The sequence below is a fragment of the Catharus ustulatus genome, chromosome 1 (genome assembly GCF_009819885.2).
Source record: "Catharus ustulatus isolate bCatUst1 chromosome 1, bCatUst1.pri.v2, whole genome shotgun sequence".
NCBI lineage: Eukaryota > Metazoa > Chordata > Aves > Passeriformes > Turdidae > Catharus > Catharus ustulatus.
The window spans coordinates 97,727,055-97,753,175 of NC_046221.1; the positions used below are offsets into that span (position 1 = coordinate 97,727,055).

The 26,121-nt window shown below is 38.4% G+C and overlaps 1 protein-coding gene across 3 annotated transcripts; it reads left to right on the forward strand.

Moving 5' to 3' along the window:
* Positions 1-437: 437 nt before the first annotated feature.
* EXOC3 (exocyst complex component 3) lies at positions 438-26,077 on the forward strand. Of its 3 annotated transcripts, none has more exons than XM_033062802.2 (13): positions 438-654; positions 3,697-3,881; positions 7,505-7,724; positions 9,370-10,051; positions 14,472-14,589; positions 16,993-17,118; positions 18,667-18,767; positions 19,259-19,369; positions 20,091-20,241; positions 20,939-21,061; positions 23,348-23,509; positions 24,662-24,789; positions 25,233-26,077. In XM_033062802.2, the coding sequence occupies exons 2-13, from the start codon at positions 3,738-3,740 to the stop codon at positions 25,402-25,404; spliced, it is 2,238 nt and encodes a 745-aa protein (XP_032918693.1). In that variant the 5' UTR covers positions 438-654; positions 3,697-3,737; the 3' UTR covers positions 25,405-26,077. The 3 variants fall into 3 exon arrangements, with proteins under 3 accessions (XP_032918693.1, XP_032918678.1, XP_032918685.1); XM_033062787.2 differs by lacking the exon at positions 438-654 and adding an exon at positions 874-954; XM_033062794.2 differs by lacking the exon at positions 438-654 and adding an exon at positions 945-1,024.
* The last annotated feature ends 44 nt before the right edge of the window (positions 26,078-26,121 follow it).

Here is a 26,121-nt window from a genome sequence, read left to right on the forward strand (position 1 = left end):
CTTGGAGCTGCTATGGCAACCCCTACACAAACCCAGCGAGCGACCCAGCCCCCACGAGGCACTTCGCCCGTCCCCATTTCCCACTGGATTCAGCAAGCCGGTGCTAATTTCTTAACTGCCCGTCTTTTAAAGAGCACCGTAGTTTTCTCTTACGTAGAAATCAAACCCTAAGCACGCAGCTTCCCTGAGCCTGAGTGGCTGTGGGGCGCTGAGGAGAGGAGGTGGCGGTGAGAGCCGCACCGCGCTCCCGACACATCCCTCGGGATGTGGGCACGGCAGCGCCGGGCTCCGGGCAAGGCGTGAGGAGACAGCCGATCCCGAGGGCTGTGCCAGGAGTTTCCCTTCTCCTCTGCCGGGATAAACAGCTCCCACACGGATCTGAATGCACCGCGTGAGGTGCAGCTCATCCATTTTCATTACAGAATCAGTTAGGTTGGGAAAGGCCTCTGAGACCACCGAGTCCAACCAGGTTGACCCAACACCGCCGTGTCAGGCAGACCGTGGCACGGAGCCACATCCAGTCATTTCCTGGACACTCCAGGGACGCTGACTCCACCACCTCCCTTTGGCAGCCCATTCCAACGCTGAACACCCCATCCCGGGAAGAAAACACTCCGCGTGCTTCCTTCTTTTTCCCAGACGACACCCACTGCGGTAGGCGACCACTCCAACCCAAAGCTTTAACACCTCACAGCAGTCGTGAACTTCTTTTTATTTTTTTTTGTTTTGTTTTTTATTTTTTAACCGATTTCGGCGACTTCGCCCCACCGGGCCAAATAGCACACCCTGCACCCCTTAAGAGAAAAACTGTTAGAAAAAAAAAATAAAAAAAAAAAGGAAGAGGCGGGTGAGGAGGCGGTGCCGCCGGCAGCGCGGTGCGCGTGCGCGGCAGGGCGTGCGCCGGCGCACCGGGGGCTGTCAGCGCCTTCCCGAGCAGGGGCGGCCGCGGCCCCGGTAAGTGGCGGCCGCGGGTCTCGTCGTTCACCGCCCGCTCTGTCCCCGCCCTGTCCCCGCCCTGTCCCCGGTGAGCGCTGCCTCGCCTGCCCCTGCCGGGCTGTCGAGACCCCGGCCTGGCAGTGGGAAGCGGAGGGGGTGGGGGGCGGGATGGGCCGGGGCGATCTGGGGAGCCCCTGGGGATGGCGGGGCCGAAGGGGGTGCGGAGGGCTCGTCCTGTCCCGGGGTCGTGGCAGAGGGTGAAGGAGATCGGCGTGCCCGCGGGCAGCTCTCCGGCCTTTGCCCGGCACTGACGGGCACCTGCGTCGGTGCGAATGGTTCGAGCTGAGCCACCTCTGCCAGGGAGGAGCCGGGCGGGTCTGGGGCTGCCGGCCGGGGCTGCCCCCGAGCTCCGTTCGGAGGGCTCGCCGCGTTCCTCTGGCCCAGGAGCTGCTCTGCAGAGAGCCAGGGGCCTCCCCCGGGAGCCTGTCGCCCCCGCTGGCTCTCCTCTGGAGCGTGATAAGGGTGCGATTGCAGCTGGAGCCTTCCTGAGTCGGCTCGAGACGTAGTTTTGTTCACTTCTGCCTCTATTTTGCGTTGAAGATGTGTGTAGTTTTGACTCACAGCTTCTGTATGGAGCTGACATGGCTTCCTAAAGTTTGCTGTTCCTTTGGGTGGTTCTACAAGAGCCTGTCTGCCTCGACGTGTTGGTTACAGTGTGCTGTCTTCTGATTCTGCTGACGAGGTCTGCTTGATGTGCCTGGGTAGTGGCTGTGTGAGCTAAAGGTGTTGTAACTCTGCAGGGTGTATTCAGAGTTTTTAATAAGGGCAGTAATTCAGGATAAAGCTCTCTACTGCAGAATACCATTTCTGTAGTAAAATCATATTTGAAAGTGTCTTTTTTTTTTTTTTTTTTAATTTTAGGTAGAGCCCTTATAGCTTGGAAATTGATTGAGCCAACCAAAACTGGAGTATTCATTCCAAAGCACAAGTGATGGAAGTAGATCTTGCATGTTTAGATGAAGAGTAAGGAATCAAACACGGTTTGAGTTAACCAGGACAGTAGTAAAGAATCTACAGTTTACACTGTAGAAATAACTCTGGAATAAGTTCATACTTACGCATGTAATTATTTAAGGTACTAGAGATATAGAACTTGAGACGTAGACTTAGGCTCTTGTAGAGCAGCTCATGGGCAAACCTTGCCTGGAATGTTTTTTAGCCTTGATAAATTTTAAAATTAGGAATTTTACTAATGCTCTACAGAGTCTAGCTGGGATGTAGCTAACTTTCTTTATAACAGTCTGTGTTTTGGGTTTGTGGTTCACACTGCAGTGTTTAGCTATGACTGAAGGGGGCTTGTACAGTGTGAAGGCATTCTCTTTTTCCTAATCTGCCTTCCACTCCCCTTGAGTAGGCTGGGGATGGGCAGAGATTGGGAGGGCACAGTGGGGACATCTGACCCAAACTGGCCATAGGGAAATTCTATAGTGTGTATGATACTTAAAATAAAATATGGGGTTTTTTTCCAGGGTAGTGATTATTCAGAGACTGGCTGGAGTGTTAGTTTGACTGTGAGGTATTTTCTTCATTTATCAAACTTACTTTCTCTTGTCCCATGAGTTTTCTTGGTTTTGCTCTTTCAGTGCTGTGACTTGGCACAGTTCTTCAGATCACTGTTCTGCTGAGATTAAGTGATGTGCTGGGTTTATGAATGCAAACTGCTCTGAAAATAGGTATCTAATTTCAAGGAATAATATGGAATAGTACAGGTATGAGAGAGTATAATCTCTAGCTGTGGCAGCAGAACCTAAAATGTTCTGTTTGATTGCAAGACTAAAGACATAAAATGTTGGAAATAATTTGGGAGCAATGAGGAGCTCCAGATACATTCCTCAGATGTCTGTGGACACCATGGTATTGTATCTTTGGTGATGAGATCCTCCCTATTTTCTGTTAGTAGCTAACGAAGTTTCAGAGAACAGATCTTCCTTTTCCCCATACTTCTTTGCCTGCATGTCTTGACTGCACTAGAAATTCTGCTGGAGACTGAGATGAAATAATTGAATAATTTTTCGCTACACCTGATGGACTGGACTGATACTGTGAGAAGAACTGAAAACAAGAGTAGAAAATCAAAAAAATATCCATCAGATATGGATGGAAGTGCTCTATAGTTAAGTCTCTGGATTTGGAGCTCCCCAGTTTTGGTAGCAATTTTGACCTATTGCTGCAGGATGACTGTGGTGCTGTCAGCTCCACCCAGTTGTAGTTCAGGATGAGTTTGGACTTTTGCTTTAACTTTCTACGAGATTCCATTATGCTTGTCTTAGTATCTTTTTAGTAGGCCAAGCTACCCTAGGTGGAGTTGTTTTGGGGGTGTTGTTTCATTTTAGACAGATGAATGCAGCTGAGGCAATAAACCCTCTGTTGGGAGATTTGTTGGTTTTGTGGTGATGGGTTTTTTGGTGGTGTGTTGTTTTGGTTTTGAGTTTTTTTAATTCAAATTTAGAGCAAAGTAAATGCAAAAAACAACAACCAAAAACATTTCAGTGGAACTAATGAGACTGAGTTAAGTGCCTTTAAATGCAGTTCTTGTAGAATTCCAGTTGCTTCTCTTTAGAATGCAGTTTAATGATGCTTCTGTCAAGTTTCACTGCTTTTATTTGCAGAGTGAATTCTCCAGTTGTTAACTTTGGAATGTCACATAGCCATTGAATGAAAAAAAGGTGGGTTTTTAAAAAATGTTTTCTTTCTTTTCAGTCCTGTTGAGTAATGAAGGCATTCTGAAGTCCTAATCAACCATGGAGGAAACGGATAGGGAAGCAGTTGCAACAGCTGTTCAGAGAGTAGCAGGAATGCTTCAGCGTCCTGATCAGCTGGATAAAGTGGAACAGTATCGCAGAAGGGAAGCTCGTAAGAAGGCTTCAGTAGAAGCTCGACTCAAGGTACAAAGTTGGATAAACCTGAATGTCTGTGGTGTAGCATGAGTGTACTTTATTTTTTTTTTCTTCTGTGTTTTTTTTTGAATCTACATTTCAGCTGTATGGATAGGAAGTTCAGCTTTTGCTTTGTATCCAAACCAGAAAATTTGTATCCTGAAAGTAATGCAGACTGATGTTGTATATCTTACTAATGTTTTATTCAAGCATTTCAAGTATTCTTAGGTCCTGTACATTCTGCAGTTTATTCATGAACAGCTACCCTGCTGTGTAGCCAGTCAGCCAACAAACCTTTGTCTGAGCGATTGAATGCTGAACCTGTAACAAAAAGCTGGTGATTGCATCTGAAAAAGGATCAGTCAGTTACCCCTCTGACTTTTACATGGGTGTAGGGAAGACAGCTAAAATACATCACGTTCTTGTCTCTTGTGGAAGTGACCCCATGATTTTGCTCCTCCTCTGCATGTGTACATGTGAGTGGATGCACATTCACATGCACATCTAATCTATCATCAATATCATTGCATCTAATCTTATATTTCACTTAGTTCATCTTATAGTTGTTTTAATGGCTCCTCTTTTGTGGGAGTCTGTATGAAGTAGAAGAAAGCCAGGTTTCTTTCACAGTGAAAAAAGTTGGTGTTTATATATAATGCATTTATATATAGCAAATTACATGTTGATTTTCGTAGCATAGAAACAGAAATTTTTCTGATGACTTGGACTGGGCTTTTCAGATTTAAGTCAGAAAGCATATAGAGGCTATTAATAATGGATCAGCTGTTTAGTTACTGTGATATATTTATAATGTATGAGCACAGTCATTTGCCTGGCTGCTTCTATAGACAGTTGTGACTAATATTTTTAAGTCTTGTGAATGCCTAAATCCACTTACTAGCTATTTTCCCTATTGTTTGCTTTAAGTTAGTTCAGTCATTCATAGGGGTCAGAAATACCTGTTCCAAAAAGAAGTTCAATACCCCTTAATCCACTCAGGATGCATTCCTGGAAAAGGTGCTGGTTAGTGATACAATGGATAGCAGTGCTGATTTTCCCATGAGAAGTACTCTAATGGATGGGAGCAGAGAGAGGATGTAGGAAATACGCTTGCTGTGGATTTAAACGGTATCTGTGTGTGGTGTGGAATATGGGGACACAGACATGAGGATCATCAGCCAGAGGTCATCAGTTGCTGACTTCTCAGACTGAATCGATTACTGCTTCATCTGAGTGAATGAACACATGACAAGTCTTTCAGTGTGAACATGTTTGGTGTTTCTTTCTGACTGGATACGCTGCCATCTTTGTCATAGTTTTTTTCAGGTGAATCTAAGTACACTTTCCAAATCTTCTCCTGTATATTTAGTTGTCCATTTCTTATATCCCTCACTGCATTTCTTCCCATGTAACATAAATTCTTCCAGGAAAAAGTGCTTTGAAATACATCCTACTCATCGGTTTTCTGTGTGAGACTGATGGCACTCAGTGTAGCAGTATTTTTGGGGTTCGGTAGCAGAACTCTGAAAGGATATGTGGAAGAGCATCAGGTAGCATTGTAGACTGATGCTTTTGAGTCTAGAATGTAGAAGAACTCCTTGAAATCTCTTCCAGAGCCTGTAAAATTATAATTGTTGGCTTCATTTTTGTCTTTACTCTTAATCAATGGAAGAACTTCTCTGTGAAGAAACACAGTATAAATATACATATCCTAGAGAAGTTTCTAGGTTATGGGTGTTCCAGAATGAAAACATCCATGAATCTTCTCCCTTTTGATTCTTAGCTGCTGTGGATTTGAGCCATAGGGAGACCAGGAAACCAGGATTCTGGCTTCGTGTTGAAAGCTGTCACTTGAAAAGACATTAAAAGAGAAGTTTTGACCCTTTTTACAGGATGGCTTAGTTTTGTGTTCATTTCTTTAATACAATGATGATGAGTCCAGTTGAAGATGAATTCTAGGAAAGCGTTCTAGGAAGCAAAGTCTACAATGCTAAGCTGAGACATGCTTGTTCCTGCCCCATCACTCCATGCCCTGGCCCCAGCTGACTAATTGAAGACAAACTGAAAATGGATGGATGTCTGGTTTTAGTTTTCTTTGTCCATTTGTGTTAGAGACTGAGATTCATTACTGTTTCAGTTCAACATTATAAAGTTTCTGGAAAAGAAAAATAGGCAAAAATTTGAATACTTGGAAGATCTGCCTCAGAAGAAATTACCAAAGCAGAAGTATTGAACATTTAATGAGCATGTGATTTTTAAAATACTTTATGGTCAGCTGTAGAAGACTGTGTTTGAGTAGCCTAATTATCTCAGTTCCTGTAGAGGGAAAATGTGTTAATGCAGCAGTTCTATAGATAGAAACTGTATAAAAATGCCTTACTACTGCTTAATTGTGCTGAGTCTGCCAGGAAAATGCATTTTTATCAATAAAATCAGCATGTCATAACTAGAAAGTACATAAATTATCTTAGTTTAAAAATCACTGCATTTTTCTAGGATTTTCCCAGTACATTTAAAACACTGTAAATGTTGTTTGCTGTTACCAGGATTTCCTCTTTGGCTTCTAGTATCTGACAAAAAGTTCCACAACTGTCCAAGTTTTTGGACCTTAAAAGTCTGGCAAAAAACCATGTTTTGAGCTTAGAAAAATGATTAGTGCCTCATTTTCTTTACTGGTTCCTTCCAAGTCCCCAGGTTACACAGCTGAGTTTTCACAGAATACTTGCTTGTTTTTTGAAGCCTGTTATTTCTAGTTCTGTTTTCTACCCTTCTGATTTCACCTTCATCACATCTTTTTAAAACTACATATCTAAATGTGCTGTGGATATGATCTGATTTCTTTGACTCAGATATGCACTATAATGCATTTTCCGTAAGGTGTCTGGACACCTGAATGTTATTCAGACCTAACAGCCTCTATGAAGGGTCATTATTTCAAGTGTCACTTGCCAATATCCATATCAATAACCTGTCTTTATGACAAAATAATCTGGTAGTTGCATTGTTGGTCTGATCTTTGATATCTCACAGTGTAAAAATTGTATTCAGTTTGGGGTTTTGTTGTTTGTTTTGGCAGAATGGGTTTAGGGTTTTTTTGGTTTTGCCTCCAGGAGCTTTTGGGATTTTTTAAAGGACATTTCAGAAGTAAATTTGGGCTTTTTAGGACATTTTCTGTTACAGGTAAAAATTTGTAATTGTTTTGGTAAAATGCTTTGAGAATCTGTACATACCAAACATTCTGATGGAACATGAACTTTCTTTGATATTCCCCTTTGAAATTAATTTGTGAAGGAAATGCAGAGAAGTCTCATTCCTTTGATCCTGGTTTAATATAGATTTATGAAGTTTACAGTCATCTCCCTAAGCTCCTATGTTTGTTTGTGGGTGAACTAATTGTATCTAGGTCCTTCAAAACTAGATACAGCTTCAGAACTTCAAAAAATGGTAGGTGGGCACACACAACATTTTCACACACAAGCGTGCACACTTCTAGTAAATTATAATATTTGCTTTTCAGTTTTTTCTGCTCAAAATGTTAGATACTGTAATGAAAATTAAATCTTGAGAAATGTTGAAAATATAAAACTTATGAAGATTAATATGGGTTCTTTCTTTGTCCTTTTGTATTTAAGGCAGCAATACAGTCACAGTTAGATGGAGTACGAACAGGTTTAAGCCAACTGCACAATGCTCTGAATGATGTGAAGGACATTCAGCAGTCTTTGATAGATGTCAATAAGGACTGGAGACAGAGCATCAACACTATAGAAAACCTCAAGGATGTTAAGGATGCTGTAGTGCAACATAGCCAACTGGCAGCTGCTGTAGAAAATCTCAAGAATATATTTTCAGGTAATCTACTCTTCTTTATATAATGTATCACATACTGAAAACATGTTGATATAGTGCTAACAGCAGTAAGGTTGGCAAGTAATGTTGGGAGCATACAGGGAAGTAGATGGTAACCATTTAATACAGATGAAGACTAAATTGTGCTGTAGGAACTTCTAGTCTGGCCATCACATACAGCTCACAAAGAAGTTTCTTGCAAGCAGTCAGTAACTGGGATAATGCGTTTAGTATAAAAGACTGAAATATGGAAGCAACAAATACAGAAAGAATATTTGTAAAGTTCTGGTGTGTTGCTGCAGCTACAGTGAACCTATGGGGTACAAATAATACAAAACTATTTTAGGAGACCAAAACATTTTGCACTACTGTACATCTGTGAGGGTTTGCATTATGTAATAATGGGGGTATTGTACAGATAATGTGATTACCTGTGTCATTTTGTTTAGCTGTGATGGAATACACACTGCATTCCATCTTAAATCATGGTGAATTCCCTGCCAGGACTTCCCTATTTATAAATATCTTACTCCTGTAACAGGGACTGAACCTATCAGACTAATCTGATTTCATTTAAACAGCATTTGCTCTCATTTTATCTTCTGACACTAATACACAAAGTGTACCTATAAAGCAAAATTGCTTCCTAACCATGCCGGGTTGATCAGTGTACTCTCTGTGTGTACCTAATCTCTACAGTATCAGACACAGTGTGCAACTTAAAGAAAAGTGTTTACATGCAATGTCTAGCAATTAAAAACAAAAAACAGCGAAATTACACATGTTCCTAGGTGGAGTTGTTTCGGGGGTATTGTTTCATTTTAGACAGATGAATGCAGCTGAGACAATAAACCTTTTGAGGCTTTCTGAGAGGTTTTTAGTATGAAGCATCTCCCCCTGGAGCTGTTAAACAGTATAGTTGTTTTGCTCAGAGATGATCAAATGTTTTATTAAAAAAGTGGTTTTTATCATGATTAAAAAGACAGTTACAATCACTAGAACTTTTTGTGGATTACCAGTTTTATCACTAGCTACCTTTTTTGCAATGACAAATTTTTCTGATGAGATTTTTCAATTCTTCCTGCAGAGGATCCTAATCTTCTGTAGAATTCCTCAAATACTGAGAAGTAATAAAGATAAAAAAATCTTCTACATATTTTAGCAGCATAGGTAATTATCTCTATCCTTCATTTGTGCCTTAAGCAGGCAAAAACTGTCCAAGAAGGATTTTGTTGGGTTTATGCAGCCTCAGGTTCAACAGAGTGACTTTTAGTCAGGCAAGTTAAAAGCCTTTTATGTAATATGTACGAAGGCCAGCACTGCAGTTTGCTTCATATTAGATTTTCCAGGAGTCATTTATTTATTTTTTGGCATCAGGAGGAAGAGAGAAAATTGTGTTGGCGCTATGATCTTTGCTTAGCCACTGATCAAAATGGAGCATTATAGTTAATAATATATAAAGATACGTAACATTTACTAACAGTTTTTGAATACTTCAAAATAATTTCCTTTAAAATATGCAAAAATAATTCCTACAGCCATTCTCCAGCTTTTTTCCCTAGTATTTTTATTGTCTTGTATTAATTGTTTGTATTGTGATAGCAGTGTTGTACTCTATATGATTTTTCTTCTTTGCCTGCCTTTTCAGTTCCAGAGATAGTCAGGGAGACCCATGACCTGATCGAGCGAGGGGAACTCCTGCAGGCTCACCGGAAACTGATGGATTTGGAGTGTTCTCGTGATAACCTGATGTATGAGCAGTATCGCATGGACAGCAAAAACACGCATGACATGAACCTCATCCACACGTACTTTGGGGATATGCAGAAACTGTCTGAGGAATTGGCAAAGCAGCTTTGGATGGTGGTTCAAAGATCTCTTGTTACGGTCCGTCGAGATCCAACCTTGCTTGTCTCTGTTGTGAGGATAATTGAGAGGGAGGAGAAAATTGACAGGCGCATGTTAGACAGGAAAAAACAGACTGGGTTCATACCTCCTGGCAGACCAAAGAAGTGGAAAGAAAATATGTTCAATATTTTGGAGAGAACTGTGAGCACGCGGATTGAAGGCACTCAGGCAGACACCAGAGAATCTGACAAAATGTGGCTTGTGCGGCATCTCGAAATCATCCGTAAATACGTCCTTGATGACCTGCTCGTGGCCAAGACCCTGCTGGATCAATGCTTTCCTCCACATTATGACATTTTCAACAGGTTGCTAAACATGTACCATCAAGCTTTGGCCACCCGAATGCAAGAACTTGCTGCAGAGGACCTGGAAGCAAATGAGATCGTTAGCCTTCTAACTTGGGTTTTGAATACATACACTAGGTAAGGCCCCCTTGCCTTTTCTGTTCGCAGTAAGTGAGAGGAGACATGCAAAACACAGCTTGTGTTAGTATTTGAATGTCTGTTAACATACAAAAAGATAAAACAGAAAAGGGATAATATCACACTAGCAAGTTCTTTACTATTCATTGCACGTTTTGCTTCCTGGAAATTGCTCCTTAAAACTTGTTTGTGTTTTACAATATATAATGTTGAGTTGCTTAAAATTTTAATGCAGTTGAAGACCTGCATGAAGCTACAGTCACCTTGTATTTGTGTACCAGTTTGGTGAAGTATTAGGAAGAACAGGAGACTGAGAGCTTGTGTGTGAAACAAGATGTTTGTTGTGGCCACGGCCCCGGAAGATCTGTATGATTATTAACTTTCTATTGTTCTCTTCTACAGGGGGTGGGACTGCTTCAGTTGCCTCATTACTGTTAAATGGAAAGAATGTGGTAACTTCCTTTAGGTTTTCTCTCAAAACTGTGGTGATTTGTTTATTTAGAAGAATTTCTGCTTACAGGTTGTTTACTATGATAGTTTATTTCTTTTGACTTGTCTGAGTTGTTGGGATAACTTAAACATTGTGGAGGGTTTGTTGCTTTTTTTTCATCTTCCAGGTAGAAACAGCTCAAATAGCAACTGTTTAGTTTTTACTGGCGTGTAGTTACTAGAGCAACTGATTTGTTTGGGAAAAAGTGCTGCTAGCCTTTCTGTGGCTCATGACTGTAATCCTGTTCTGAATAGCTGGCATTGATCCAGGTTCTGTACTGTGTGTACTTTTGATGTCTTCAATTGTTCAATATCACTAATGTGACAAGTTTAGACATTTGGTGGGTTTAGAGTATAGTACTATAAAGCACATAGGTAGGAGATTATACTGTTTTGGAGAGTTCTCATAACCAGCTTTAAGGTTTGTGTTCAGCACTCTGTGCTTTACACTGCAAAGTCCTGCTGGTTTTTCTTCCCTGCAAGGAAGAATCAGGAGGACTCACTTGTGTATACTTAGATACCTATGCAGGGTAAAAGAAAGGTGCAGCTACTAATTAGCAGCTGAGTTAATGGGCCTTTTCTTCTTTTGAAGGCCAGAGGAATAACTCTACAACAAATGAAAATCAGAGATACAAGTCCTTCTCATGCATGACCTTGGCAGAAATCCTGCTCCCAGGCTCATCGTTTGTGTCCTGGGGCTTATGTTCTAGTAAGGCAATTCTTGGTCTTAAAATTGCCCTTCTACCTTCCCTCAGAAAGCAGAGTAGATTGTTATTCAGTTAGACGCTAAAGCTCTAAATCTGTGTGTTCCATCACTGGAATGGCAAAGGGAGGGAGCAAAGCCAGTGTTTGGCCTATTTACAAAGCAAACAAATCTTGCTAAAACAAGCCATGAGGCTCACAGCACCTGATGGCTGAGTCTTATGAAGAAAGGGAAGTTAGAGGAAGTACCTTGAAGGAAATAAGGCTTTGACTTTCTCTTTTTTCTAAAAAAAAAAAAAAACAAACCAAGAGGGCAGTACAGGAATTATATTCTTGTATATTGCAACAAAAGGTTATAAATAGGATGATAATTACTGGAGCAGGTTGCCCAAAGAAGTTGTGGATGCCCCATCCCTGAAAGTGTTCAAGGCCAGCTTGGATGGGGTCCTGAGCAACCTGATCTAGGGAGTGTCATCCCTGCCCATGGCAGGCAGGTTGGCACTAGGTGATCTTTAAAGTCCAACCCAAATTATTTTCCATGATTCTTTGAGAATTAGCCATCGTGTATTGGTAATGCACAGTGGCAGAAGAAATCAGCTCAGGTTTCTGAGTGGGAAAGTAAAGTTCTCCACAAGGATATTTGCAGAGCTTATCAAATCACAGTTGCTGGACATCTTTTAATAATACATTAAAAAATTCTCCATAGGAGTATGTTTATAGTAAACTAGGAGAGCGAATGGACTACCTGGCATCACGAGAACTGTAAATAATAGAGGGAAAATACAAATTTGTATTGTATTTGCATGTTGCAGCTACACTTTAAAACCAGCTGGAGAACACTGACTGAAAAGAATTTTTCCATGTGATGAATTCGTAAGATCATGCACAACCTTTTTTTTCAGTATTTGAAACATAAGAATAACAAAAAAAGTCATGGGGATGGCTTTATCAGAGTATGTCTGTGTGGAAGCTGATTTTAGAAATATGCTCAACTCAGAGCTCAGAAATAAAGTGATGCTGCATGTGGAATAATAACCTTTAATATTTGAGTGGGAGTTTTACTGTGCTAGGTGGGTTTCTCTTTCATGTTTAAGTCAATGAGAGTTTTGGAAACATACTGTTATTATTAAATCTGTGCTGGGTTGGGACCAGGACTCTGATCTGTGTTTGAGGAAAATTATAAGTCTTGTAAGATCCTGATACTCATATTCATAGCATCATTTTATGAGATACTGATCAAGTGTTGACAAAACTTCAGGGAGTTCACCAGGGTTGCTACTGATGGTGTCAACAATGTTTCAGTGTTCACTTAAGGAACAGGAGGAATACTACATATTCTATATACTATGTATAAATAGTATAATAGTATTATAAAATATATATATAATACTGTGTTCATATATCTGGATGCTGTCTCTGGAGCCAGTATGTCTTTTCACAGATAGAGCAGGATTGGTGGCAGAATAGAAGCTTTCTAAATTGCTACTTTACAAATAATGCAATTATGTTTGAAATTTCAGCTTGGTTATAAGCTTCTTGTTGAAGGTAAGTAACTTCCCAACAGTTAGAAGTCTCGTGCCGTTTGGAAGAGGGTTGTCTGTCACTTCTTTTCCCCTAGGCACTTGGGTTATGACAAACAGGAAAGAGAAATTGTGTGTAGGAAGAATTTTTGTGTTGTGGGCTAGAGGTAGAAGCTTTTGGTCTTTGTTTTGGGGTTTCAGGTGATGTGCTTTGACAAAAGGTTAATGTCTCTGTGGCCTTATGAACAGGGATAATTATGTAAAATGAGGTTAGAAATGTTTTCTTACATGGCACAGTGCCATAAAAAACCTCTCACATTTCCTCTAAATCAACCTAGAGCAGGTCCTGCTATTACGTGTGTTCTTTCTGTAAACAGCAACAGTATGGAATTCAGGTTCGTGAATAGATTGAACCACTTAAAATAATTTCAGTCTCTTTTCTTACAAGCCAGGAAGATGCTATTAGTGTAGGATGTTCAGTCACAATAGCTTTTATGGTTTCAAATACTAGAATTTTGGTATTCTAAATTGGTAACTGTAGTGGTTTTTTTCGATGCTTTGAGATTTTTTTTCCCCAGGAAGTAGAGGCAACATTGTGCTGAGTCCCTGCATGTACCCAGAAAACAACTTCAGTTTGCAGAACTACACAAACTGGACACTGTTTAGGAATTTAAGTTGCCATTTGTTTTTATAGTACACTCTGCAAATACAGAATTTGTGGTTTGCTTTTGAAAAGCACACTATAAATGGAATGTGAAACAATTTGTTATTATGATATTGAATATATTTCCATCAGCTGTTAATAAAGCACTCTCTGAAGAGTGTGGGTTTGACTTATTGATTTTTTTGAGCATGAAAAATTAAACAGTTATTGCTACGCTGTGCTTTGACATAGCTTTGGGGATTTTTTGATTACACAAGCCACTCATTGTATGATCTCATATAGATGCAAAATATCACTGTAAAGTATTTATTTTATATAATCCTTGTTAAAATATTTTGCTGTTGTTCCTTTCCAATCCTATAAAATCAAGAAGTTTCCTTTGCAAGCAATTGCTCTTATACAGTACCCATGAAGTGCACCTTTGATTTGTCTTGAAAGATGCTTCTTCCTCTTAGATTAGCTATATTCTTCACCAAGACAGGAAGCATAGGTAACTTTTCTTTTAATATATTTTAATTTTTACATGGATGTGATACAAGTACCAAAACAGAAGGACTTTTGAGGATCTGAGGACAGTAATTCATACTTGTCACTGATCTTTACTGTTCTAAAATTCAAAACATATAAATTGTCTGTCATCACCTCTGAAATTGAAAAGATATATAAAAATGTCCCCTACCAAGAGCCCACAGATTGAACCAGTTGGCTTTTATTATGTTTCAAATAATCATTAATTCTTAATAAAACTAAGGAATGCATGGAAAGGTTGTATATTTAAATGTCTACAATATTTTTATTGTATCCTGGACTGCAGCTTTTACATTCTGTTCTTTCATTCATAGTTTTATTTACATTTCTTGTAAATGCATTTATTGTTGCAATTGCTATTAAAAACTTTTTGAAATGTGTAGGAATTGGAAAATTGCCCTTTACAGTGAACATACAGAAGAAGTTGCATAGTATCTTAGTTTTGAACTTTTTATGTCATTTTTGTTTATTAATCTACAATGTTTTTTTCATTTTTCTTTTTCCTTTTTTAATTCAGTGCAGAGATGATGGGAAATTCAGAACTGTCTCCTGAAGTGGATGTAAATTCTCTGGATGCTCTGATTTCACAAAATGTGGTAGACCAACTTCTCAACAAGTATATGTCAACACTCACGGTGAGTAATAACAGTGCAAAGGCACATTCAGATGAGTTTATAGCTGCATTAGTACCTCAGTGCTGCTCCTCCATCAACAGACAAATGTGAATCTAACACCATCCCTTTTATAAAAAATTTCACATCCTTTGTGCAAGTTTCTTTATAAAGTCATAATCAGATGATTTTATATATGTAAATCATGACATTTCAAGGAGTAGTTATGCTTTACAGACTATTAATAATAATTTATTAGAAAGGAAGGAATTCCAGTCTTCATATGTCAAAATCCATAGTGCTAGTATGTTAGCACTTAAAAAGACACTGTAGGCAGTTTGGTCCCCATAGTAACTACATCAACATTTGATACGGAGGTGATCTTTTCAAGGTAGTCAGGATGTTCATGTTTGCCAGTTTGATTCTTTTAACAGCTTTTTTCCTTTCATGCCTGTTAGCTGCATGAACATAATTTCCTTTTGTGAATGCCATTTCAAGTGTATCTTAAATATAAAGACTCTGCTTCTTTGTTATCCTAAGAGTCACTAGAAACTGGTCAACTTCATGGCAAAGTAAGCATGATGTGATTTGCAGATCCACTAATTGTCTCCAAGAGTGGATATTTGAGTAATTGTAATTTTGGACTTGCTGTTCTTAAATTGTTCAGTGAATCCCTACTCCTCCTAACTTTACGAGCTCTGTCAAGCAGAGGAGGGAAATTTTTGTGCTTCTTGGATGTGTCAGATACTAAAATACAGCAACTACTTGGACTTTACACTCATCACAATAATATCAACCAGTCTTGTAATGACTCAAGGAAGTTGTCAGTAGAGGCTCTGCTTCCCATTAGCTTTATTAGAACTTCTGTGCAAGTTTATTTTTCTGCACTTAACTTCAGGACAAAAAGCACATTGGTTTGTTTTCTGTAACTACTTTTGCCTTGACTTAGGAAATGCATTTGAATTAATTTTATCCTCACGTACCAGAAAAAATACACCTATATTGGTTTTTTTAGAACTTTTCTTCCTTACCTCCTGAAAAATATTATGTATAGAATGTTGCTTTATTTTATTTATAGAATATAAATAAAACAAAGTTGCTGCTCTGTTAAACTGAGTGGCTTTCTTTTTGTTGGTTTTATTTTTTGGTTGTATCTCTTAAGGCAGAAAATACTGACACTGCCTATTTTTTCACTTCTACCTTATTTCTTTTGCTGTTGTTTAAAAGTGTTTTTAAACACAATGTAACTAGTTTTGTATGGCTAAGTACAAGTAATTGGGACTATTAAATACTGATTTACATCAACAAAAATGTCATGAGAAATAAAATGCTAATAGATTTTAACAGATTTCTAGCATACTATTTTTCCAGTCACCTCAGCTTGAAAAAAAGTCCATGTAAATGCTGATCTTAAGGTGAAAAAGTCCCCTGGGCTGCTGGCTTAAAAGATTAAGTCATGCAGGTCATATTTCATAAGAGCAATTCCATGCTTATGAGGAAGAAAGGTAGTGCATAGTTTCACGCAATTGAAGAGGATACTATATGGACTTCGACCTTTCTGTTTGTGCCTACTGGTAATGGGTAATTGTGCATGTTAGGCCACAGTAATATATCTGTAACATGTTGGAAAGAGATACAAACATTTATATTACCACAGGTGTTAAACAAACGTGAACAAAGCAGAAAAGAGGCAGAAATTGTCAACCCAAATGAGACAGAAATCAAAGAAACCAAGTATATATTTAGCAAACATGCTGGTCTTTACTCTTGTGAATAGGTCTGTGCAATGTGTCATGCAGAGAACTGGCTTAATCTCCTTCTAAACCCAGTTGTTCTTAATGTCTGTGTGCTGTACAATGTGCTGGGCAGATGGGAGGAGAGCCAGCCATTGTATCCCTTGCTGTGTTCTGCAGCCCTTGTGTTCCAAGAAACACAACCCATTTAATCTTATCCTGGGGTTTTGTCCCCAGCAGTAACGAGCACCAGTTTCCTAACACCTGACTGTAAAAGGAAGTGCATTTTTTTTGTGCTGTTTTTTCCTACAGTAAGTATTACCCTAATTTTTTCAGCTGGGAAAAATTCAGTTTGAAACCTAAAGCCCAAACCTTAATAAATTCTTCCAAAATTAGTAAACATGTTGATTCTGACAAACTGACCTGTCCTTTGTGTTAGAAGCACTCCCATTCCAAAATGTGCCAAACTTCAAACTACGCCACTTGTGTTTCAGTACTAACCTTTGTCTTTGTCAATGCAAATTTTGATTTGTCTGTTACTTATATCCTGTAGGAATGGTGAAAGTGGTCAGCATTATCTGTTACTGTGCCATTCTTCATTATGGAAATGACTGGTATTCTGGACATTGTAGCAGGGGGGTTTGTTGTGTTAAATTAAATCTTTCCTTTCTCTTGGTTGCTTTATTAAATGAAGTCTAACATCATTGGCTGGCTCCGAAAAGCACTGGAGACAGATAAAAAAGACTGGATAAAAGAAACTGAACCAGAAGCAGATCAAGATGGGTACTATCAGACTACCCTCCCAGCTATTGTTTTTCAGGTATAAGACCACTTGTTTTTTCTAGAAAATCCACAGAAGCAGTATATGGATTTGGGGGAATGGAGGGAAAGCTAAACTTTCTAGAATACTATTGTTTCTATGTCTTTTGAAGTACAGTGGGGTTTTTTCCCTGTAGAAAACAGAATTTTTTCCCTGTTAGTTGGAGGGGTTGTTTCTTTGAAGGTTTTAGTTTACTTTTTTTACTTGAATGCTTAAAGACATAGTTCTTTTTTATGTGTAGGTTAGAAACATATTTTCCCCAGCCTTGTTGATGTTTTGTTGATATTTGTATTTAGTGAGCTCCTTTTACTTAGGTCTCTTGATATAAAACTGTAGTATACACCCACCAGATGATATGTGACTTGCTAGAACAGGTTTTTGTTAATACAGTGCTGAGTTAGGCTGTTTTTTAATATGGTGCTGAGGTAGTTAGGCATGTATTTGATACTATAAATTATTCATTATATACAAGAATAGAATAAAAAGTTCCATTGAAGATTGAAACTGTTGCTGTTTCAAACACTACTTCAGTTAACATGAATGTCTGTCCAAATTAAAACCAGAAAAGATAAGGCTGTTTCTAAGATCCTTTAAAAAAAAAGCACAAAAGTACCCAAACCTGCACCACCCTGTTGTTGGTAGTGGAAAGTTTTGATAGTGATCTTTATCGACCAGTAAAATGCCCGCTTATTATGCTCACTTTCTAATTTTTCTTTACAAATATTGTGTAAGGTACCTTCAATAAAAGATAGATTATCTCTTCTTCCTGTATTTGTTTCCCACTTTATTTTTTTCCACCTTATACCAGGATTTTTGCTACATTATTTCACATTTGTATTAGTGCCAAGGTTTACTTCATTTAATCATTTTCAGAAAGTGTGTGATGTTAAAGGAACTGGTGGCTGATTATTGGCTCTAGTGTCATGCTGAGAGGGACTGCAGTGCTGAGATGCATGTAGCAATGAAGTTTTCAAAATCATCTTAGCATAGAAACAGCTCATGTTTCTGCCTGGCTTTGTATCTATCCTTCCATTCTAGTTTCCCTCCTCTCAAACACAGTTTCCTGTAAGTCACCTAGATCTTGTAATTACTTGTATTTCTAAAGTTTAGAGGCTTCTTTACTTCAGTGTTGTGAGGTCACTGCTTTCATATATGGGAGAAGCAAAGTAATTTGAGTTTTAGTTTTATTCATTACTAACTGTGGGAGCTGACCCTAGAACTTTGATACACTGTAAAGCCAAAGCCCTATTGAATTAAAGAGATTAAGTACTGTTTTGCTGAATTAAATATGTAGCTGTTTTCAGTATCAGGGGAACACTGCAGCATGCATTAATGGTTGCCAGTAATATATTAATTACACTTGTGAAAATAGTGGCTTTTGGTTTAGTAAGTGGGCTTAACTGGGAAAAAAAACAAAAACAGAACAAAAAAACCCCTCAAAACTAACAAAAAAGCCTCCGTAGAGTTAGTGCTAGTCTCCAAGACAGAAGTTCTGTCTTTGTTTACCACTGAATACCTCTCTTCATAATTGAACTATTTTTGTCTTAGATGTTTGAGCAGAATCTTCAGGTGGCTGCTCAGATAAATGAAGATTTGAAAACAAAGGTACTCATTCTATGTCTTCAGCAAATGAATTCATTTCTAACCAGGTAACATAATATTTAAAATATAAATGCTTTATCCTACCTCAATCTCTCTTTGTTCCTACAGTTCAATACTTGTTTTTTAGTTTGGTTGTTTCCTTATTGCTTTGGCTTTCTCCTATCACATTCATGCCAACCAGGCTTTTCTTCTCTTTCCTTTTCTTCCTTTCTCCCCTTACCTAATTTCACTACAGAAGTTCCTCTCTGCTGGTGAGTGGCACTTTCAGTTCCTGTCTGCAAACAGCTCTTAATTTTTTGAGTCAGTTCCGCTTTCTCTTATATCTCAAATTTATGTCTTTGTCTAAAGGAAGAGAGAAAACACCTCCTTGGCTGGATTCTGCCCAGAACAGAAAGGCTAAACATCACATGAGCAACACACTCTTTACAAAATACTTCTAAATACCTGACAGACCCTTATGAAGCATTTGGTCCTGTGGGTGTATTTGAATTCTTACAGATTTGAGTCTGTTTAATGCTGTTCCTTGTATGTGTTACAGGTACAAAGATGAAGCACAATTGTATAAAGAAGATCATCTTAGAAATCGTCAGTATCCTCAGTGCTATGTTCAGTACATGATTGCAGTCATCAACAACTGTCAAACTTTCAAGTAAGTCTGCATATTCTTGCAGTACTGTGAGAAAAATAGCTATTGGTATTTCAGTTGTAATACTACCTCTTCCCAGAAACTTCTCTTCTGTATACAAAGAGGGTTTCAGTTAAGATAGTTTAGCCTTAAAAAAAGGCAACAGGTTTAAAGATAGCATTGTTTTGAGACAGGTCTTGTGATTGCTTTTGCCTTTGGCAAGCCAAGCCACCAGCAAAAGAACCACTTGTTATTCCAAGAATTTCATTGCCAAAGGAAAATTTATCTTCAGCTTCCAGAATCTGAAAAGGTCATTTCAGTTCGTTTCTCTGGGTCCAGCCGTTTTGTCTTACATTGGATCTCTCTCAGGTCACCTTCAAGCAATGTGGTCGAGGTGAACTGAACTGGAGAAAAGTAAAGGCAGACCTTCTGTGAAGAGTATCAGAATGTGACTTATGTTTCAGTGATGGGCAATCCAGCTTCCTGTTCATCCATAACTGGTGCCATTTGCAGGTCTACACATCAGCAATTTGCTACCAACACACAAGTAGTCTACACTGACCACTCCGAAATCATGCTGGAGAGTAAATTATGGCTTACAAAGCAAGCAGCAGGCATTGTTTTCCCTTGTAAAAATAACTGTTTGCTGTGGCTTCTTCTGTGTTTGTTTGTACTCCAAAAATGTAATAGTGCAATTGTGCATCAGTGGGTGATGAAAAGCTTTTTTTTTTTTTTTTTGTCACAGAGAGTCTATCATCAGTTTGAAAAGAAAATACTTGAAAAGTGACATGGAAGACACCTTGTCAATCAGTCATGCAAACATGGATGCAACTTTAGACATCATTGCTAAAGAAGGCTGCTCCAGCCTGCTAGATGAAGTCTTCATGGATTTAGAGGTTAGAACATTTTTCATCAAAAAACCCAGAAGTATTATTTAGAAAGAAAAAAAAAAATTCAGAATGAAGTAGTTGTAGAGCCTTTTGATTGCTAAATGTATAAAATGTGGGTTTTATATATGGTCCAGCAAAGTGTCAGTAAACATTAGTATGTTCTTCACTGGTGTACTTTGCATGTAGGAGACTGGAAGGTTGCTTAATTACGTTTCATAGGATGACTTAAGGCAGGAGCTTTGTATATAATGAATATTTTCTAGAGATGTACTTAATCTTATGTTGTTGAGTTATAAAGTTGTCATTGCAGGTATAGTTAACTTGTAATTAATGTATTTAATTGATTCTAACAGTGGGCCCTTCCTGTCTGGTAGATTTCCATGTTTAGGAATTCTAGCTTCTTGTATAGAATCCCTCAGGGAAAAAAATTACTACTATAAAGAAATTGGGAGTATGAGAAGGGAAACAGGGCAATTAGAGAAACAGCAGGAAATAGTGAAGAGAGAGGCTCTGGGACTTGTTAGAGTTGTAATAAAATTTTGAGCTAATATAAATACTTTGAGTGGCTCACATGAGGAAGAATGGGAGAAGCATAATTTAGAAATTGACCACACTTAAAATTGTTTCCCATTTTTTAGTAACTACACTGGTCTGATGAAACTGTCAAAAACCTGATCTCATTTCTTGTTTGTCACCTTCATAGCCACATCTGAATGAGCTGATGACAAAGAAGTGGCTGATGGGATCTAATGCAGTGGGGACTATCTGTGTCACTGTAGAGGATTATTTCAATGACTTTGCAAAAATTAAAAAGCCTTACAAGAAGGTAGGTGCAAAATACTAAGTGATACTTTGCTGATGTACTCTAAGCATCATGTTGATTTGGAATTTCTGAACACCAAATGGAATTCAGAACTGAAATGCAGAAATTGGATTTGAGTCATTACTGGAAAAGAAAAAATGTTCATCGTCATACTGAAGAAGTCTGAATCTACTTTTTTTGTTCACAGGTATATAATATTGTCAAAGAGAGATCTAAGTTGCAGTATTTAGTCCAGGAAAATTCTTGGCAATGTTACTAGATATTTTTACCAGTTTATGCTTTTCTACCTCTCCTCAGAAGTTTGTAGTCAGATAAAATTAGCTCTTCTGAAACTAGTTTTGCTGGTCTGTAATTACTTCTTTTTATAAATGTACATCAGGTAATTCCTACTTTTAATATACACAACGAAGCATAGTGAATTTGGTGCCATAAGGGTTAACAAATGCAGAGCTGTTTAAAGTACTCCTACAACATTAAATGTGCTAGGTTATGGGTTTTTTCCCTCTGTGGTCTGTCAAAGAATATCTATATTTCTCTGTTGATAGAAACAAGTACAATAATGTGGAAGATTAAAGGCAGGTTCATGTAATAAGCATTAAATGACTGTCTAACACTTAGGAACATGATAGAAGGTAGCAAAATCAGTATTTAGGTGAGATCTTTGAAGAAGCTCTTGGGCTTAAAAGACAGTCTCCTAATCATACACTTATTCTTTCTTACCTTAATTCTCAAAGCAGTAAACGGAAATGCTCTGCTTCTCTGATGATGCAGATCCTAGAGGCCTTATTATATAAATATATGTATTTTCAGTCCAGAAGTGCACAAAATATGTTAGGTCAGTCCCAGAATTAGTTTATTTCCATGGAATAGCTTTCTTTTCCAGGTTTAGTTTGTTACTGTGAGGTATGAGTGCTTGGCATGAGTTTTGAGGTGTTAATACTAATCTCTTCAATCACACGTTTCATCGTGTAGCATTTATTGCCACCTTGTGGGGAAGATGCTTACAAGCAGATTCTTTGGCATTCAGCGTATCTGCTTTTCCCCCGTCTCCCAGCACAAAAAAATCTCCCATAAAAGGTGCCATGTATTCTAGCACAGGCAGGACCATGCTCTTGTTTCCCTGATTTGTGATGGGATTTTTTTCAGGTTTTAAAATATTCTTGGATAACCCTGTTTAGAAAGTACTGTTTTTAAAAGCCACATGAACAAAGCACCTCCAAGAAGACTGTAGCCCAATGGGAAGGACACAGTTCTGGAAGAGGGGAAATCTGGAACTAAGGTGTTCTGCTTTGCTGTTTTCCTCCTGTGTAAATTGAATATTCTGCCATAGCACTGTTGGCTCTTTTAGAGAGTTCTCAGTTGTAGTGGAGCTGTTCCTCAGTTCCTTTCCAGCAGGATGGGCCCTTCATGTCAGCTCCCCATAGTCTGTTCTGTGCAGTTCATTTTCCTTTGTATAATTGGCATCAATTCCGCCAATGCAAGAGAAGCTGTCTCTAAGCAACCACTTAACTCTGGTATTTCTGCAGACTCTTGAGAGCAGAACTTGAAATTGTATTTTCTGTGTTCTGGATGAGGGTTGTGACTTCCAGTACTTTGCAATCTGTTTTCTCCCTGTTTTCTCCCTTCCCCCACCTTCTCTCTTTCCCGAAACCTTTTTTTTTCAAATTTTGACTGAAGAACATTTTTCAGGAACAACTTGGAACTAAAGTTTGATCATACTACTAATAAAACATTATAAAAAGTTTTTGACTGCCTGTTACACCGGCTTTTTCTTAATCATAAGTAACTTTGCCACTGTGCTTAAGGGGAAGAAAAAATACCTCAGGACCTGTGTGATTTAAGGATTCTGCATACATTCCTGTTGAAAAATAAGCATGTGAAGGTTTTTGGGTTTTAGTTTTGTTCTTTACTTCCAAACCTCAACATTACTCTTGCACCAATACCAGATGCTGCATCCAGGTACCAGTAGGTATTTCCCATAAAGAGACAAGTGCAGAGCAGCAAATCAGTCAAGGAAGATCTGAAAAAGTGATTGTTCTTTGGTGCTTCTCAAAAAACTCAGACATGTTATTAAAGATATCTTGGGTTTGTTTCTTCTTGTGATTGGCTCATTGTTAGGGAAGAAGGGATTGTCATTTAATTTCTGTGAAAATCTAAAACCACTCAATCTATATTAGCAAAAATTGTGTACTGGTGTTTAAGTGCAAATACTCAGTTCAAAGCCTAAAAATAATGGCTACATCTGCAGGTATCACTGTCGTAATCCACCACCTTTTCAATTTCTTTCAGACAATGACTCTTGAGGCCCATCGGCGAGTAGTTGTGGAATACATCAGAGCAATCATGCTAAAACGCATATCTTTCAAGAATGCAGAAGAGCGAAAAGAGGGTGCAGAAAGAATGATCAAAGAAGCAGAACAGTTCAGATTTTTGTTTAAGAAGCTTGCTGCTGTAAGTGTTTGTTTTGGGTAGTGCTGTTAACCTGGTAATTTACAGTAAGCACACGTTTATTGCTTGGGGAAAGTGGCTAGAGTTAAATCTCCATGTCTCCAAAATGTTGAGTGACTTGGGAATATCAAAGATGCCAACTCAGGGCACAGAAAGATTCTGACCACACAGGCCAGCTGCTGAAATTCCTGAGCACCAGTTTCTGCTGTTTTTTATTTATACAGCTCTCTGCAGCTGAATATAATGGCCTCAGAGAGGTAGGGAGCCTGAATTCATAGTGAAGAAAGAAGTGTTTAAAAAAACAACAAAACTGTCTGCTTTTCCTGGCCAGAAGAAAGGCTGATTGGCATCAAACAGATGCCAGTACTTATTACCTAAGGAGTATGCAGTGTGTTCATTTGGATCAATAAGACAAGTATGTTGACTCCATTTGAAGTCCAGTAGAAATAGAAAAGACAGGCTAAAAAAAGTATTTGAAAATCAATGTACAAGATAGGCGTAAAAGCTTTAACTGCATAAGGAGCAGGGATCTTCAAGAAAGCTCCTAGGACTAACAAATGACAAAATGAAAAAAGAATGCACAAAAAGATAAAGCCTGAAAAACTGGGGTAGTTGATGGAAGAGGTTATGGAATAAAGGAAACAACCCATACCTGATTGGCAAAACCAGATGACGTTGAATTAAAATAGTAAAATAGTCCAGAGTTTAAATAGATACAGTTCAGTCAATCAGTTGCTGAAAGCTACTTTGGTGGCCAGATGCCTTGAAGGAATCTAACAGAGGGACAGTTTTGAAGAAATGTTTCAGAAGAGATCTGGCTTTCATGTCAGTTATTCCTAATGTTTATGCTTGTAATTACCCAAAGTTGAAGACTAGAATGTATCACAATATGGATAAATACAACATACTGTTTATAGGACACTACTTCCTTCACTGATGTTCTCAGAGTAGGTCTCTGCATGAAGAACAGGAAGAGAAAATTATTATGGTGACAATTCTCAAATATTTTGGATTTTTTGATGTCTGAAAAATTCAGCTTTTTGGGAAATTCAAGGACATTGTCAAACAAAATATTAATTAAATTATTATTTGTAGATTTGAGGGGTATTGCTGTTGTTTTGCAACATTTGTAATATTTTTTGTTTACTTTTGCAGGGCTCTGGAGAGGACACTGAAGGACTCTGTGACATCATTGAAGCCATTGCAGAGGTTATCAAGCTGACTGATCCTTCCCTGCTCTATCTGGAAGTTTCAACTTTAGTCAGCAAATACCCAGATATCAGGTAATTCTCTTTGCCCTCAGATTTGATATATAGATAGATAACATCATCAGTTTTTGGGCAAATTTTGAAATTCAAAACAGTGAGAAAATGTGCTCGTATTTTTCATCCTTTGGAATGTAACCACTTTCTCGTGGAAAATGATGCTAATGTACAATGCATGTGAGCTGGACTAGGAGTTACAACTACTTGAGTACTGCAGAGGAATACTTAAAATACTTTGGTTCTGTGTGTTGGAAGGATAAAATAGTTTGAGTCCTAAAAGCAGCCAAAACAGTGCTTTATATTGAGCAGGAAAAACCAGTTCTCACTGAGTAGAGATCTGATTAAGAATAAAAAGTACCTGCTGAAACTGAGTGAAAGGATTGCCAATTAAATGCTGTTTTTGACAAAATCTTACTTATGCAAAGCCTCCTAATGCCAGTTTTACCCTTTTCCTTTGGCAGGGATGACCACATTGCAGCTTTGCTGACCGTGAGAGGTGATGCCAGCAGAGATATGAAGCAGACTATCATTGAAACTTTGGATCAAGGTCCAAGCCAACCGAATCCAAACTATGTGCCAATTTTTAAAGAAATTACCGTTCCTACTCTCACTGTGCCAAAACTTCTTAAGTAATTGACAACTCTGTGTTTGTGTGTCATTACTGCTCTGGGATGAAATATTTGTGGACAAATTTGGCAATGTTATTTTCAGTAAAGTTCAATATACATTGATACTTGGTAGGCATAGTTCTTTCTAAAGAAGGACTTGAGGAAATGCAGGATTTCCAGAAGAAGAGGGATTAAAGGTCATGTTTGAAGAACAAAGGTTTTAATGGCATGGGGTTTTTTCACTGACCCATTTGTCACAGCTGGTTTTGCTGTCAGCAGATACATTTTTCTTGTGGAATATGTTTGCACAGTACACTGCAATGCTATATAAAGATATTTATACCAAAAGCTGCAGAGCTGTATTAGTGCTGGATATACTAACATACATCACTTACAATACCTAAGCAGGCTCCTCTAGAACTGTTTTTATATGGCACTGCATTCAGTGTTAATGTCAATCCACTTTCACATTATATTTTGTGTATGTACTTACTTTGGTGTAAAATAGTTTATTGCAGAAAACTTAATTATTAAATCAGTTTCCTGACTTAAAGAACTAAATGAAATTGCTACAGTGCAATTTGATTATAGGTTGAATAAATAAATAGAGATAAGGTACAATTTTTTTTCACTGATTCACTAAAAACAGCACATAAAGCACATTAGTTCAATAAAATGTTAAAACATTGCTATGTTCAGCTATGATTCTTTGCATCCTTGTAGATTTACAGAGCATGTAAAT